The following is an 18079-nucleotide window of genomic DNA, read 5'->3' on the forward strand; positions in this document are numbered from 1 at the left end:
CATACTTAGAGACCTACAATCTTGTCTTTAGTTAAAATGCAGTTGGGAAGTTGAGATGTAAGTTAGATGCACACACAGCCTCTGGAGCTCACCTTACTCATGCATTTGGTAGCAGTGAGCTTTGTTTGCATCTTCACAGTGCTGGGAAATCTTATTTCTTCTCTCTGTCTCTCTGTCTTTCTCTCTCTTTGTCTCTCTCTCTCTCTATCTCTGTCTCTCTCTGTCTCTTTCTCCAGGCTACCTTATTGTAGGAGCTGTTTCACTTAATGTCTTTCCTGAACTTGTGTTATATGGGTGCTTTTCTTCTTGCTGTTTGGCATTCTGAAGCACTGCTCTGCTTCCCTCTGCCTTGGACTGTAACAGTTCTTGCACCCAGCATGCCCCTGGGTCCTTTTACAGGAATTTGCTCCTTATTACCTCTTTCCTTCATTCTAGTTTTCATGTCCAAATTTGTATATCCATTCTTTTTCAGGTTCTTCTGATTGGCTTCCTCATCCCTTTCATCATTGCTGGACTAGAAATCACCAGAACACTTTCAGTGATTCAGAACTGATCTGGGCTTATAGCCAGCTTAACTGAGAAGCCTTGAGCTGACATAGAAGTTACTTTGTTTATTTGGGCTGTGACTTTCATGATGCCTGTCAGGCAAAAGCTTACATGAATGTTTCATATTTAAAAGGAAAATTAAATTTTAAGCGAAGTCATCCCTGGCCCTGTGAGCCCCACCCTCCGTAACACGTTACCCCCCAAGTCATCACTCCCATGTCTCCTCTCTGCCCTCATCCTTCTGCACACCCTCCACTCCCATCCACTCACCTCCAAATACTTGGCACTGCATCCCTTTGCAGTTTGGGCCATTTTAATGTTGTCTTTTTAAAACTGTTGCCTAACAGTTTTATATGTATCCTAAGTAGACACATAAAAATGTAGTGGTTGTGTGTGTGTGTGTGTGTGAGAGAGAGAGAGAGAGAGAGAGAGAGAGAGAGAGAGAGAGACAGAGACAGAGACAGAGACAGAGACAGAGACAGAGACAGAAAGAGAAGGAGAGAGACAGAAGAGGAACTCTGGTACATTTCCTCTTCACTCTACAGAAAATGTGTTTTCTGGAAGCCCTTTGACACTGAAGTGAACACTCACTTGCCGCCCCCTTTGTGAATTCTCCTGAGAGGAGACGGAGAGAGAGGCTTTGTGCTTGTTGTCATTTTTTTTTTCCTGATTATATACAAAGTAGGTTGTAAATCACTCTCTTGTGCACCATGATTCCTCTGAGGTATGAACAAGCGAGCTGCTAGGTACCCAGCTTCCACTTCCCCTGGAGATGTCACATGGCCCTTCGCAAGGCCTCTAACTCGCTGTTACTGAACCAGAAGGATGGAGTTTATATGTTCAAAACAGAATCCCACAAAGAAACCTGTGGAATCAAATTTAGAAATGCTAGGTGATAGGCTCATTAATTTTTCTTCAACAAAAATTATTTTGTTACTCTAAAAGCAAAATATACTAGAAGCAAAATAACAAAAACTACAATATCCCTAAAGTCTTAATCCTTGAGAATATTTTGTGGCAAGCATTGTAGTTTCATTAGTATTGAAGCAGACACTGGTTGCTAGGACAAATGAACATGGGTAAAGGAGAATCTTGAAGTCACTTTAATATTTATATTCCACACACTAAAGAGGTCCACTGTGTTTCAGTATGTCAATTCACAATGGAGTAATGATAAGGTGGCCAGTTGTGTCTCTTCTTGCTGTTTGTCACTATCTGGTTGCTTATAGAGATTTGGCTTACTTTTGAGGTTTAAAACCAGAAGAAGGAGCAAAGTATTCCAAATTACAGCTAATTAGTCAGTCATCTTTTATGTCCTGGATGTTGCTTATCTTTCTTGAAGAATTTCTCCATCTAATAATTGATGATAGTGTCCATTGCAGTTGTGGTAGGGTATTCAGCATTATTAGAGTATAACCATGCTGAACTTTGCAGTTGGATTTGAATCTTAGTTGTCTTGTCTCTAGAATATATGACTCTTCTATTATGCATCGTTACCTCTTTTTCTTTTTTCTGTGAGAAGTGCCAGGACTCCAGACTTGGGCGTGCTACCCACTGTTAGTTCTTTGTGACTGGGACTGTTGAAACATAGTGGTGGCTTGCTACACTTTTCCTTTCCCAACTGAAAAGACCTTGTTTCCTCTCAGAACTGTATTCCTAAGTGTCTGAAGTTGTAATTGAATGTAATTATAGTTGTTTAACTTTCTTCTTTCCTCTTGAGAGTGTTTATAAAGTGCATTCTGTGAGTGTGAAGATGAAAAGAAGCTGTAAGCTTAGTATTTGTGACACAGGCAAATAGTATTAAGATAAGTAGCAATTTGCTTTGTATATGTGAAATAAGGTATTGTTTACACACAATTCACAAAATATACATTCTGGCTTATGGAAACCATTTCAGTCCGCTCAGTAGTCACATTTGTTACCGTTTTATAGGAATCTTTCTCTAGATGGGAGAGGATTCATTTTGATATTGAATATTCCAAGATTGATTTTTTTTTCCTTTTCCTTTTATTGTTCCCTTGAGAGAATTACTGATGCAGAACTCATTAGTGCCCCTCCATATGTCAACTGCAGGGTACAATCAGCATCATTTCCATTTGTGACACAACACAAATTCCTAATGCCTCTGCTTCACTAATGCTCAGCCTTTCCCCTTACTCCACAATGTAGAGTATACATTCTTGTTTTGAAAGTGCTTATGTTGTGTGTTAGACTAAAATACAAATAGTAGCTAGTTTCCTATATTGTCTTTATAATATGTAAAGTCAACAAATACCTTTAGAATTGATGACACTAAATGGGGTTCTTCTAGTATCTTCTCCTTAATTTTTTTTGTCCTTCTCATTTTTGACCTGGGTTTCTTGTACATCACAACTGTTTGTAATTTTACTTCCAAGGGACACAACACTCTCTTTTAGCCTCTATGGGTACCAGACATGCATATGGTACATAGATATACATACAGGCAAAACACCTATATAAATAAAAATAAAACAGACATGTAACGGTGGTATTGCCCGAGTCACAGCACTTGGGTGGTAGAAGCAGGCAGATGGGGGATTTAAGGTAATCTTCAGCTGGATAGCAAGAGGCCAGTGTGGTTTATATGAGACCCTGTCTCATAAACAAACAAGACTTATTAACTGTGACGGCAGATGATAACTAGGCATTTTACCATTTGGACCTCAGCATGAATTAACTCGGACCTAAACATGTTTGGAAATTTGACTGGGTTATGTTATGAGAGATCAACTTTAGGGCAAGTGGGACTGTAAAAAAAATTGTTTAGAACTTGAGCAGCAAACTGATTTGTAAGTTGAGAAAAAGAAGGAATCACTTATATAGCCCATGTGGCTAAGAACTGACCTTTAAACAAGGACATTGGTTAACATAGGTGATCTTTGGAATTTGTAAGACTCAAGACACCAGAGGAATGGAAGGTACAGGAGATCTGTCTCGTCGTCTCTGTGGGGAGGTGCGCATTGGTAGATACATGTGATTAGCACAGCTAGCATGTGCTGGCAAATACTGATACCAATTTTATTTTATGTCTGTTATTCTGGGGGTAGAATCCAGAGCTTTGCTTCAGTTATCTAACCTCTTTATCTTTGAGCGAGATCTCCAGGCCCCAGAGAAAAGAATGTCAAAAGTAGGAACTAGAAGGATTCTAAATCCATTTCTCTTCATCTTGAAACCAGAGATGGAATATTTGGAGTAGGCATTATTCAGGGAAGGTCCTGACTGATTGTGAGAGAAGATGTAGTGTTGAAAGAGGATCTTCATGGATTTCAGGGTTGAACTCCTGATGCCAAGAAATATCTACTAAATTAGAATGTTTTATTGGTACATTTTGTAACAAAATTTATATCATGTTTCATACACTTAAAGATAGTAAGTATTAGGTCTGGGGTTTCATTGTTTGATAGCAGAACCTTTCCCCACAGTGTGTCAAGTGCCAGGTTCAGGCTTCTAACACATATGAACCAAATAGTACTCTCCCCAGCAAATGAGAAGCAAAACAAGGTAACAGTATGCAAATAAAAATAACAATATTTAGTGTTAGTATATCCCTGAAAAGGAGAATTTCAACAGCTATCTTGAGGGTGTAAAGGGACTTCAGACAGCATAGAATTCTGTGTACTCATTTTCTCTGGAAATTTGAAGATTAGGTGGAAAAAAGATACCAAAATCCAGGAGAAAGTCTGTGTTTCTGTCTTTTCTTCCCCATTTTTCTTCTTTTTTTAAACTTCTCTTCTTCTTCCTGTCCATAGATATTTATGTATCTGTGATGTAAATATGGGGCTGGGGTTATAGGAGAAAAATGTATGTGTGTATTCTCTTCTTACAATTAATTACCTTTCCATAGTTGGTAAACTAAGTTTCATGCATTTTCAATATATTTGTCATAGCAATGTCAAATATGTGTCAGGCCATCATGGCCTTTTTCAGACATGCAGTTGGGACATCCCTACTTCTGTCTGGTATAGTGTGACTGTATGCAGTCTCTGTGCCCAGCATCTAATGTGGCCATATCCCCTCAGGTTCCACTGGCATGTGCTGGCAGAGTGCTGGGTGCAGACTTTTGCCCAAACCTGGAGGAACCAGACCAGAGGCTGGAAGTCCAGGTTGGAGTCTTACTGTTTTATTAGCTGGGCATGCTGTGTCTGAAACAGTTACCCCTGGAGGCCAGTATTATCAGTGCTATCAAGAAATGATAACCCCTGAGATAGGTATAAAGAGGAATTGATGTAGTATATATGCAGCAAAAGGTCTTTGTAAGGATGAGTTGTGTATAATTGGAAGAAATTCGTTATCTATCTAACCACCCTCCCATCCATCCATCCATCCATCCATCCATCCTTCCTTCCTTCCTTCCTTCCTTCCTTCCTTCCTTCCTTCCTTCCTTCCATTCATCCATCCTTCCTTCCATCCATCCATCCATCCATCCATCCATCCATCCATCCATCCAAGAGATATAGTCTGGAATAGAAGAAAAATCCTGACCTCTGGTTGTATAGACTGATACAGATTGCCATGGGATCTTTGGCAAATATAACCTATGTGCTAAATAAGATAAGCGATACTTAACAATAAGTATCTTTGTCTTAGTATACTGGGATATGTGCAGAGTACATTTCTGCTGAAAATGTTGGCTTGTTACTTAGTTCACTTTGTGTGGTCTTGAGGCACTAGACCTGGCTTGGTGTATTGCACAATACAAATAGAACGATGATGAAGAACATCTCCGCTTCTGTGTGCTTTTACAATTTTAAGGAATGTGTTTGCCATTACAATGTACAGACCGAAGTTTCAGCGTGGATGGCATGAATAAACCTAGTCTTTCTAGAGTTTCAATTTGGCATCATTTGCTAGGTTTTTCAGGCTTTACAGAGTAAGTATATTGAGTGCAATATTAAAGTATCTTTAACTGATTTAGATGTAGCACATAATAAATGAGAGGAATTTTTACAGCTGAGTTCCTTACAGTGGGAGTGAGGATGAGCGAAAGGCAGGGACGCTAAACTTTTTTGTACGCCATCTCTTCACACCTGCTCTTGGCCTAGAGAAGACCACCTGAGCTTTGTTGTGTCCCAAACTGGTACTGTCTAGGTGGTGTATGGATGTGGGACAATAGAAAAGCAGATGTGACACATTCGGGTCCTGATCATGTATTTCCTATTTCTGGAAAGCTAACAGCATGTGTGACATACAGATACAGGACAGCAAAAAGCCTGTTCGTGGGACGGAGCTTGATTCTTGACCTCTGGAGTGATGTAGGAATGTTGATGTTATTCTAGCAGTCACTGTGAGTGGCTTGAGGGTGAATGTTGGATAATGTGTCATGAGCTTGTGTGAAGAAAATGGGTTTGCAATATCAGTTTACAGTACAAAGTTTAAGTATTTTCTGTAGCTAGCATATTATCTTGGCAGAGGGAAGGAGGGAAGAGTTGTAGGTACATGTTTAGTGAAACCTGGTTGCCGGTAACAGTGCGGTTGACAAGTCATTATGGGCTCGGCAGAGAAAATCAGACCATCACAAAATAAGGAAGGTGATCATGTTACTCGTTGCTTCCTTCTGTAACACTATTTTGGTAGATGAGGGGGAAAATTAAATCTCTTGAAAGATTGCCAGGTAGGCTGAATTGGTGAATTAGCTGGGACACACTTAAACCATTTCCTTCTCTTTCCCTTTCCTTCCTTGTGTATGTATGGCTCCCATACCTTTTAATAATACCTATTTTGGCCGTATTATGTCAGTTACAATGAGCAGAATCTGCTCTGGAAGTATTTTTAAGCTTCACCCCATTCATTCTTGCCGTGACATTTACTTTGTTGCTCTTTTTCGACGTGAGAGAAGTAGCAGTATGCTTCAGGGAGTTCCTTCCAGACCTTGCTGGAGTCATCCGCTATTCTCCGGTGCCAGGCACTGTAAAGGATAGAGGACTATTGCTTGGCCTCAGGATTCTCAGAGTAAACTCCAGGACACCTCAGTTTGGAAGCAATATTTTTATATTGTTTCTTAGGAAGAACGTTCATGAAGGGGTAACTCTCATCGACTTAGGTTCTCATGACCCATCAAGCCTCTTTCTGCCTGTAACTTCTTCCTATTAAACCCTCGCCTTTTTTCCTTAGATTTTCAGCCATCTTAGAAGCTTCACGGTTTGACCATTTTGAGATTCCCAATATTTGTCATCATGTCTTTGGTCTCGAGTAACTGTCCTACTCAGTACCTGGATTGACTTTTATAAAGGCCTTGGGGGTTAAATGTTTGATAGAAAAGTGGCTAGAAAGTCAGCTTCAGTTCACCTTATGTCTTGGCTTATTTTTCTGAGTGGCTTCTGAAATAGATGCGAAGCTGGAATTTTCTGCTTAGCCTGGGAATTTAATTGATGAATAGCAGCACAGAATTGTGCACCAGCACGACTGCCTTCTAGGACATGGTCCTTCTAGGATAGCCTCTCCTTAACTGCTGACAAATGTTTTGTATATTTCTAGCAAACTGTTGGCCTTTCTTAGCCTAGTTGCATCTCCTCATGGATTGAGTTGGTACAGTTAACTCCACAGTTCTTCTCTTGGTTGAGAGTTTGCTATGTGAGGTTTGACTTGGTGTTTTTCACTACTGAAGTGCTTAGAAAATTAGAGTAAATAATGAACCAATATTTCAGAACCAGATTAGACACAATTTACTGTAATGTTTCATAAACCACAGACTCCTTTCTTCAGTGAATGCGTGAAGGATATCTCTCTTTTTTTTTCCAGACATACCAGGGTGCAAGTGTAAATTTCCATAAAATTTAAATGAGGTGCTTCCTGTAATTAATGAACAGTTGAGGCTGCTCTCTGGTCTGCATTGTAATTAACCGTGATCAGGCTTGTTTAGTGATGACACTGTTCCTGTAATAATTTGACAAGCTACTGTGAATTTGCCAGGTTATTAAACAACCTGCAGCCTTCACTTACGGAGTCAGAGGGACGGGGTCCACAGCAGCAGCCACTGCCAGTTAAATGCAGCACGAGGGTGAACCAGAAGCCACCCCTTGAAGTCTATCTATCACCACAAGCAGATTTATATGCCTGTGACTTTGGAGAACTTAATTAATGTGGCATGGAGATGTCTTGAAAACTTTTGTTTATTGTATGATGAACCTACTGGGACAAAGCTGATCATTTTTTAGGACACACAATGAAGCCTGCAGATTATCTGTAGTATATCAGTATGAACAAAATGGAGAGAAGTTTCCTTTTACTACCTAATTTTAGATAGATATAACTAATTTTTTTGAAAAGCGCTTTTAGGTTCACTTACATATAATAACCCTATATGTTATTTTCTCTCCCTTTTGTTAGGATTAACAGATGAATGTGTGCTAAGAGTCACATTGCAGGTCCTCAGCTCTAAGTGGACTGGTACCCTTATGTCCTCTGTCACTAGCACATACCCCCCCCCTCAGGTTAAGAGCTGTTCAAAACGTTACTGTCTAGTTACTGTGGTGTCTTTCATTCAGATTCTGTTTATTGACTAAACCACAAGGATTCCTGCCCAAAGTACCAGGCGGTCTCTGCTTGACTGATTTTGATTTTCTAACATCAGCCCTGGGGTTTATTTGAAAAATGTACACACACTGCAGCTTTAACAAGTCAAGTGACTGCGTGTTTTTTACCATGGAGTAGAGTATATCTGAAGATCATTAAATTTGGTGGTGGGGGTGGCCGTGGCAGAGCATGAGTGTGGTAGTCCTAGTATGATGTGTGTGTGTGTGTGTGTGTGTATGTGTGTATGTGGTGTGTGTGTGTGTGTGTGTGTGTGTGTGTGAGAGAGAGAGAGAGAGAGAGAGAGAGATGGTTTTTGTCTTTTCATCTTCTCCAAGAGCCAGAAAGTTTCCTGCCGTTTTCTTTCCAGCTATTGACAAATGATTGCCAGATGTGAGGTCTTTGCAGCGCTCTTTCCCTCAGCAAACCTGCAGTGAAGGGATATTTGATTCTCCCTTGCCCATTTCATCTCCTTTCCACATCTGCCAGGGACACACAAGCAATACATCCCTACATGAGAGTTTAAAGTTTACTCAGCTCCTTTTCCTCCTCAGATAAAGTGTTCAGAGACAGCAGAATGAGGTCCGCATGACGCCCTCCCCCTCCCTGTATGAAATTCGTTGTTTATTTTACTTATCGATCTCTTAGTAATCGAACTTTCATTTCAGCCTCCATCCAAGGAAAATCTGATGCAACTCGGGAGTGCTAAGAGTTTACTGTTGTCTGCAGGCCACAAGAGTGTCACCACTACAGTTTCCCCCAAGTCCCTCAGCTCTGAGAAAGACAGTCTATTCTATAGGATATCCCAGGACAGCATTTCATATACAAATACCAAGTGTTCAGTGTTGAATGTTCTGTAGGATGCAATAGTCATTTAAAATTAAAAAAAAAAATCCAATTATGGGTGTGGAAAAAGTCACCTTGTTCCATGTCCCTGTGTTTTTATCCATTGTTCAAGTTGCTATGTAGGAGGCTGTAGTTTTAATCACAAGTAGCTTGTTAAAGAGAAAGTGTAGGGAGTTTGGGAGGCGTGTGGAATTAACTTGCTTGGGGAGGCCACACACATAATCACTGACATGCACAGAGGCCTTGTGCATCTGTTTAGAATCTGTATTGATACTGATTTTTTTTTTGTTTCTCATCTCAGTTTGAAAATAGTTTCTAAAATGCCCTTATAGCTCATGTTCATGCTATAGGGTGGGCTGACACAGGTGGCCTTTCTGTTTTCCTATTACACTTTTTGGCAAACGAAAAGGCCCCTTATTCCCTGAATAAGATCAGGGTATTTTTTTAAAACATTTAAAAAATAATCCATAAAATGTCTGCCACATGTTCTCTAGTTTATGGAAATGTTTTCCAAATCAGAGCCATGTATTGAATTCTTATTGTAAAAGTGCTAGTGTGTTTATTTCTATCACCTTTTTAGCTACCTGTGATTCCTATTTTATGTGAATTTGTGTTTTATGTGAAACTCAAGTGAAGAATTCAATGCATATTTCTGAATTTTTAGACTAAGACGTTTTATTGTTGGTATTAAAAGTGGTCAGGTAAAATAGCCGTGATTGCCTGGCATTGCAGTCAAAACAGGAAATAGGAACTGTGTCTTTCAATATTTCCTTTAAACGAAATTAGTGAAATAATAGTAACAGACAAAACTAAGCAACAACCCCCCAGTGGCCCCTGGGAAAACAAAACAACCTCAAAAAACCTTACTTAAACACTAAGTAAGTGGGCAAAGCCACTAAAAAGGAATTGCCAAAATGTATTCGTATGTACTGTTTTTATTGAATAGGCTAGAGGATAATCATGACTGAAGACACGAAACAATAATTTCAAATTGCTTACACATAAAAACAAGATACTTCTGAAAATAGCCAAGAGTGAGCAGGGCCTCTTTGGGAAGTTCATACTGTGGTTGTTCCTTGTGATCCTCTGGGAGAGATGGCATGGTAGCCTCTCCATATACTCAGTGGATGCTGTGTGGAGAAGGTGGAGGCAGAGGCCTTTCCTAAGCGGCAAGGGTGGGAACCCCAGCAGCAGCTAAGCTCCTCCACGTTTACATCACTTTGCAGAATTTGCCTTAACGAATGCATTTGCTGGTTTCTCATGACTTCCTGCTTTTTCCTCACCATAGTTACTCTGGGAGGCAGAGAGGTGCTAAGCAATGGAGGTGTCATCCGGCTGTGTACCTAGGGAATGTCCTTCAGAGGACAACTTGTCACCAGCCGTCAAAGAAGAGAGTGGCTTTGTGGTCTCTGAACATCTGGCAGTGCTGCACAGGAAGCTGAGGGGGTGTCATTAATTGTGATGAAATAATTTAAACCATCAGGAATAAATGAGGCTGTTAAGCTAAGTTCAGATTCCATTTGCCATGCACATGTGTCTAGCAGCCTGTGTGCAGTTAAAAAAAAATTGAATTATATTAGCTCGTGAGTAGAAGTGAAACAGATACTGTAAATGAAACAAGTTGCTGTGCAGTGATGACACGGTATTGAGTCACTTCACAGACTCACAGTTTGTAGGATCAATAGAGCAAAAGTGGTGCATTATTTGATGAATTTTTATATGAAAAGTTGTTTTTGCAAGGTAGTAAAGTGCCCTGCAAGGACCAGCAGCCTAGGCAGTAACTCGAGTACCACTGTTTTTTTTTTTTTTTTTTTTTTTTAACATGCTGAGAACTATGGTGTAGACCTTGGTGTGTACTCACCCAGTGAAGAAGAGTAGGGGTGTGGCTGGATAATGCAAGTAAGCAGGTCCAGGGGTGGCAGTGAGGCGGGAGCCCTTTGTCGGGTCTAGGTGCACAGTGCACCTTCCCGTGGAGTCAGGCTCTGGAGCACATATTGCACTGATTGTGAACATGATTCACAAGCAGCATAGAACCAGGCATCTCCGACTTCTTCAGCAGGACAGTACTGTCCATCAGCTTTTAAAGGTCTGAGCAGCTCTGAGGTTTTGTGAGCCATGGTGTGTCGGCTCCAAAGTATACTTCCAAAATAAAACTTAACTGCTGTACACAAGAACAAAATTTCGGATTTGAACCTTTTTTTCAAACTAACCTAAAAAATTGAAAAGAAAATGAGACTGCCTAGGTACAGAAAACATTGTTGAAAAAATAAAGGAGAGGTATTTGCTGTCAGAAAACAAGATGCAGGCACTGGGCTTGAGCCCTGACAAGCTTTGGATAAGAGCCATTGGCTGCAGATACTTTATCTCGCTTGCTCCCTCCTCTCGTGTTGCCTCGCTGCCTCTCTCTCTGTCCAGTCCTGTCTCTTTTGTGTTTTCTCCACGTTCTCTTTTCCTATCTGTATTTTCACATTACATTTTTGTCCCTTTCTGTTTGCTTCTCTTTACATCTTGTTCTCATTTTCCACCTTCCCTGGAAGCGATCTACAATTCCATTTCATCTACAGAGTTGAACTGCTGATCCTGAGAAGATTGGTGTCCACAATTATTTTGAAGAAAGGAAAAAAGAACCCCCGTAAAACCTGAGATTAAGATTGCATTCATACATGAAGTTGTATGACTGTCGATGGGTGGAAAGATGTGAGTGAATTTGATTCAGAAGTTTAAGAAAGGAATACAGGGTGTTAATTGAGACATCTCTTCCTGTTTCTGAGTAAACATTTTATCAGTGTCATTCAGAGTTCCGTAGGTTCAGGTGAATACATTTCTTCTTTTATGCAGGGGGATATTTGTGTAGAAACCCTTGAGTTCAGACTTGCTTAAAACCCAGAAGAGTAACCTGTTGGAGGTGCCCTCCCTCTGTGTGTTTTATCTGTGGATTTCATTTTAGTTGATGCAATGGAATAGGAAAATTTTCTTTCTTTGGCGCTGCCTCTCATTTATGGAAGGGTCAGGAGTGGGGAATAGTGTTAGTACATAAGGCATTTTATACGGCACATAATAACAGTAAATCTATTCTTATTGTGTTATATATTCACTAGTTTCTGGTTACCTAACAGCTAATAATTAAGGAAAAAAATCCCTGAGAAGCATAGGTATCTTTACTGTGTAAATATTATGTAACAAAGTAATTTTTAGGTTATCTTTCTACCATGGGAATTAAAGTTGACAAAAAAAATTAAATTTGGTAATGGTTTTCCTCTATTTTTACTGAGTATTCTCTGTGCATCTGTTTTCCAAAACCAAGAAAATGATAGTGAATTCAGCAATTGAAATTTGTTAGTAAATAGAGAAAATTTGCTGAATGAATGTAAGGTTTTCCCCCTTTCCATCCCCCCCCCTTTTTAAAATTTTGGCAGGCTATAAATTAGGTGCTTTTATATATTTTCATATGTTTTCCTTTTTAATTTTTCTGTTGCTGTTGCATTTATACTCTGCTTCTGTAGCATCACAGTCATGCACTTGTGTAGCATGAGTTTTAATATTTCAGATATATTATGAATGGAGTAAACTTCACATTCTTCATAGTCTAAGTGTTTTGATGAGAGAATGTTGCCTGGATTTTAGGGGATGGATTTGACATGCGCTGTTCATGTCGGTGACTGTGTGTATTAATGTGCGAATGGTTGCTGTGCGTATGAATGTTAGCAGTGCTGAGCGAGGTGCTGTGTTTTCTGCGTGTAATTGCTTAGGTTTTGCTGTAACAGCTTATATGGAAAGGAGGTAAGAAAGCAAGAGGAAGCTTTTAGATCTCATCTTGATTAGAGAATCACGTATTCCAGGTGGGCATGTACATGTGCATGGGTTTTTATAAAATATTACACACTATACCCATACTTTATAGTTACGAGTTACTAATTATCTTCCATTTGTATATTTGGTTGGAGCTAATTACAATGAATCCTCTATATTAGAACATACAAGTCTTTCTGTTTCTTGCACAAGAAAAGAAAACCTTTTGATTTTGTAGAAAGAATAATCTCAAGTTGTGTGTTAGGTTCCTTAGGACTTACAAATGAAAATTGTATGAGTTGTAAAAAACCAATATCTTCCTATTAATGATTTAGAAGCTATGTGTGAGAAGCTTGATAGGACTTATCTCCAGATCACCCCAGCACTCTTCATTGCTGGTCAGAGCCTACGTGATATCATGTGCTCGTTCCTATTCCTTTAGTGATGATACATATTACTTGACTTTGTTTTAAAATTGAAAAGCTAAGCTATATAGTCAATTTGCCCCGTGTTTCACACGATCCAGAAGAACATAGAGAATGCAGATGTCAGTCTTACACCTAACCCTGGTGGTGGGGTCACAGTTCAGGAGGCTTCAGTTTTAAGCCTTGCAGAGCAGTCTCGGCAGGTTTTCCATGGAAAATAAAATCACACCCCCCCCCCCCATGACCTGGAAGACATAGAATGTTTGGGGCCGCTTGGTTTTTTTTCCTGTCTGTTTTTCTAGTGTCTGTTAATGTTCTTCAAAAGCTACCTCTTAAAAAGTATGAAGTAGAAATAGTCACATCTGAGTGAGCCCTGTTTCAAAAGCAAAGTGTCATTTGCAGATATCCAAAGAAAGGGATTGCCTCAGAGTATAAAAGTTTTCTTTTATGTTCAGTGAGTGCCAGTAGAGTTTCTTGAAGCACAGAGGCAGACTAAGTTCCCTTGAAATCGTTGTTACTTTTACAAAACATCTTTAAGTGCCTTTTTGGGTAGGGTACTGTGCTTGCATCCTATAAAACGTGAGCTGAACAGATAGGGTCTCTGCCCTTTAGGAGTTTATAATCAAAAACATATAATGCAGCTGACATCTGTTATTGTATTGGGGTTTTACAAATAAACGTTGATCACTTATATAAATAAAAGTTTTATAACAAAGAGGAGAAAAGCCTTTTCTTGCCTGATTAAATAAGTAAACACACATCCTTATCCACACACTGAAACTATCCATAGAAGTTGTAAAATGGCTGAATTAAAATAATCCTGACACCAGAGTACTCTATTACAGCGTGGTTTTGGAGTTTTGGAGCATGAGCTGATGCCATTGATGGTATCCTTTGAATGATCTGATTCTGAGATGGTTTGTTTTCTGCTGAAGAACATGGACATGAGTTCAGGCTTCTGTACCTATGGATTTTCCTCAGTAAAATTTTTATCTAAGCCCTTAATATTATTAAAAATCATGCTTTAAAATGAGCCGTCTCTCTCGTTGTTCTTTCAGTAGACGCTACATTAAAACAAACACAGGCATTTAACATTGATGCTGATTATGAAATGAATTTAGAGGAGTGGGAGATTGATTCAGAACTTGAAGTCCTAACACTCCTTACAAGTCAAGTTTTGGTGAAGTTATACTAACTGAAATTAAGCATGTATGTGGATGGGGGTGTGAGTACTTAGTTTGATAAGTTATGGTTAATTTTAATGCCGGGCTTTAACAGTTTCTTCATTTTTGAGTGACTAAAAACATTGACAAGACTAAACATGAACCCAGCTCAAAGGTCAAGACGCTTAAAAAAATGGCTCTCTCTCCCTCACTGTAGGTATCTGTCTGTGTAAATTGAAGCACGTGGGTGCATAAATTAATTAGAAGAACAGTCAGTGATATAAATCAAACTTACTTGGTACACTGGTGAAATGAGCATTGTTTATAAGATTATCTTGTTATTTAATCTCTTCTGTGTAAACCTGGCTGGCTGGCATCATGAAGTAGTCACACAATTAATGCGATGATGGTATACTTTTTCTCGCACAGGTCTGGTCCTGCAGGCCTTTCTTGATGGATTTGTATATATAGAACTGGAAATTTTAATTAGCCAGACTCCCCCCACCCCTTTGCATATGTCTGGTTTTCTTATTTTATTTTAAAAAATCTCAAAATGTCCTCAGAGATTATTTTTTTATTCTTTTGGACCAGAAATCTACTGACCCCAGAAGAATAAATTGCCTTCAGATATTATTTTATCATAACTCTGTAAAGTTCATTATCAGAGCTACCTGCTGTCTTCAGCTTCACTGTGCTGTGCTGCTGGATCTCAAATAAAAAGAAGATTTTACTCACAAATGAACCCATTAGGAATTTCTTGAATAAACAAAAGGCTTCTTTCTCTTTGATGTACAAAGGAATTTTGGTTGTGTCTATTAGTCACATAAGTCTCCTCTTTATACGGACAACCACCATTCCTTATCTTTTGTATGAGACTGAATGTATCTCTACTAGCTCTGGTGCAGGAGACCGACACTGTTTAAAACGCCAGGAGGAGTCTTTGCCTTGTGTGGTTGTTTGTGTCTCTGTGTAGCATTTGCTTCACAACCATAGCTTCCTTTCTTGTTTCTGGGTTCTGTCCCCACCTGCTACCGACTTTGTGAGCTGATTTCTTTGCTACAAGATAAAAGCTTTGCTTTGGAGAAGTAAAGATCCTTCAGTACTCATCTCATTCCCAGGTTGCCTAACTCTCCTTGGCCTTCTTTTAGGACTAATATTTTATGTAGGGCTGTTCAATAATTTTACAAATGAATTGCAAAAAAATATGTCATTTTATCTTCTAAAATCTTTTATGACTAGAGTTTGGGGGCTGGAATTTGTTGTTGTTCCTTCTTAATCTCCTGTAGACAGATCTAGAACAGTACTTTGAGTCTTGTGCATAGATAGGGCAGTTTTGAATGACTTGATGCAATCTCAATTGTGTGGTGGGTTTTTTGTTTGTTTGTTTGTTTGTTTTTTGTTTTTAACTTGGGTTATTGACTTCTTTATTGGCCGACACTGGTAATACACACTTAAATATTTGGATGTATTATTTAGACAATTTGTTTTCATTTTCATGTGTGTCATAAATTTTACCATTTGAAGAGTGATTATTTATCATGCCATAGCAATATTCCTTACTCTTAGGAGTATATATTTGTACTTTTGGGAATCAGCAACCACAAGTTAAAGAACTGAAGACCAGTCAGCCATGAATGATAATTTGCTGAGAGCTTACTTAATGAGGAAAAGTGGTGTAAGACCTCACATTATGTGTGTTCTCATACACTTTCATCCCCACGTCCTTGGATATCCAGCTTATGTTGTAAGTCATTGTTAAACCATGCAGATACATTTACAGAGGATTAGATATGTTTTCTGCAGGCTTCTCAAGGTTCTGCGTACCAAACGTGTATTGAAATCAAGGTATCTGTTTACTGGAAGCCATGCCTGTAGTGCAGTAGGGCACCTTCTGTGTTGAAGAGGTGACTTAACTATGTGCCATCGTTTTCTTCAGCTTACTGATCAGAGCCAGCTTCTTGTATCTGGTAGGAGGGAAGTTTCAAAGTCCCATGAGAAAACAGTATGGAACTGTATGTCATGACCCCATCTGGGAGTGGAGTATGACTGAGTCTATCAAAAATCCAGAGATGTATAAATCAACCTGATAAATGCCTGTTGGCAAAGGCACAGACCGTGTGTGGTTAAGGCTACATGAAGTAAGCACCTTGAGTTTTTCTCAGGTGTGGCTTCTCCATAGACTCTCCATAGCTGGATGTGAAGAGTCTAGGCTTTCCTCCACTTCCCTCCTCCCTCTCCTTTGTATTTCTCTTTACTATGAATTACATCATGGTGTCATCTTCCCCTCCATGTTTGATGTAGTCAATTTTACCCTAGCCATTCATTTTATGATTTCCTTTGAAAGTTGATATAACCAGTATTCTTCGGAGCAGATCATGATATTAACGTCTAAGAAGAAGGGTCTTTGTGTAGGGAAGAGCGTAGAGGAGGAATGAGAGATGGGAGAACCAATGCAAAGAAAAGTGTGGAGAGCAGCAGCCTTGCTTTTGAATGGTGCTTCTTCTCAGTAAGGCACATCATGAAAATGGAAAAAATGTCCATTCTTTGGCTCTCATTTTCTGTTAATTACTGTGGCTCCCTGAGCAACCATATGCCATACTGGTGATTGTCTGGAATCCTAAGTACGTGGGAGAAGCTTAAGTTAAGGTGGCGAGTTAGCGGTCAGTAGCGATATTGGTTAAGGCATCTGCAACACGGAGCGAAATGGAGACAATTGAGAGCTCATTGGGACCCATATGTTGATTTTACTTCGTTGCATAGACAGAGCTGTGACATACTTGCTGTTCTGTACCTCTGGGAACTTCAGTGCTCTTCATGGGTAAGTTAACTATACTTGTAGCCACCTCCTTACTATTTGAAAGAACTGTCTGCTTTTCTCCCAGTAATTTTGGGCAGTTCTTGGAACACTGACTGTTCATACTAGGACCAGGGTGACCATTATTTTGACATAAGTTGACTACTTTATCCACAAGCAAGTATAAAACATCCATAGGTATTATCCCAATTATATTTAAAAATCTTTGATTTTGGAATCGGGGGATGCTGTTACCTATTCAGCTTCTCTCTTCTCCCTCCCTTCCTCCTTCCCCTATTCTCTCTCTCTCTCTCATAATATATACATATATATGTTTACATTTTCCTCTTTTCTTTCCTTTTTTACTCCCTCTCTCCCTCCCTTGCTTCCTTTCTTTCTTTCTTTCTTTCTTTTTTTTTTTTCCAAGACAGGATTTCTCTGTGTAGCCCTGGCTGTCCTGGAACTCACTCTGTAGACCAGGCTGGTCTCGAACTCAGAAATCCGCCTGCCTCTGCCTCCCAAGTGCTGGGATTAAAGGTGTGTGCCACCACTGCCTGGCTAAATTTTTCTTAAAAGACGAGTTATTTAACAAAATTATGCCACAGGATGAATTGACCCATTGTTTTCCAGATTGTTATTGGGACCTCATTAGGTACAATAACTGCTTTTATTGAACCATGATACACGATAAGTTGAGGAAGAGGTAGAAGAGATAAGAATGTAAGGAAAACCTGAAAAGTAGTTCCCAGTAGAATTGAAACACTTCGTGCAATTTATTACCTATTTGACAGAAGAATCTTTCACAAACCAACATCTAACACAAGTAGCTGAGCCACACAATTATTATATGTATTTATTACAGTTATATGTTTTATATTAGAGTCATGGTCCCCAAATTAAAGGGTAACCATTAGGACAGATCATTGGGAGGGGAAGAAATGACATCAATGTTTTCAGTTGGAAATGCAGCTCAGGTCTTTAAACAA

At 39.4% G+C, this 18079-nt stretch overlaps 1 protein-coding gene across 4 annotated transcripts in view; it reads left to right on the forward strand.

Moving 5' to 3' along the window:
- The window catches only part of Bnc2 (basonuclin zinc finger protein 2), a 397760-nt gene that overhangs the window by 163049 nt on the left and 216632 nt on the right, over window positions 1-18079 (forward strand). For 3 of the 4 annotated variants that reach the window (XM_029476260.2, XM_085839199.1, XM_029476263.2), the window contains exon 4: window positions 4587-4670. The exons of the other annotated variant lie outside the window; for it this stretch is intronic. In XM_029476260.2, the coding sequence (XP_029332120.1) occupies window positions 4587-4670 (84 nt within the window). The remainder of the gene's footprint in view (window positions 1-4586; window positions 4671-18079) is intronic. 4 annotated transcript variants of the gene reach the window in all.

This window comes from Mus caroli, unplaced genomic scaffold (genome assembly GCF_978045245.1).
Source record: "Mus caroli unplaced genomic scaffold, Mus_caroli_1 scaffold_6, whole genome shotgun sequence".
Taxonomy (NCBI): domain Eukaryota; kingdom Metazoa; phylum Chordata; class Mammalia; order Rodentia; family Muridae; genus Mus; species Mus caroli.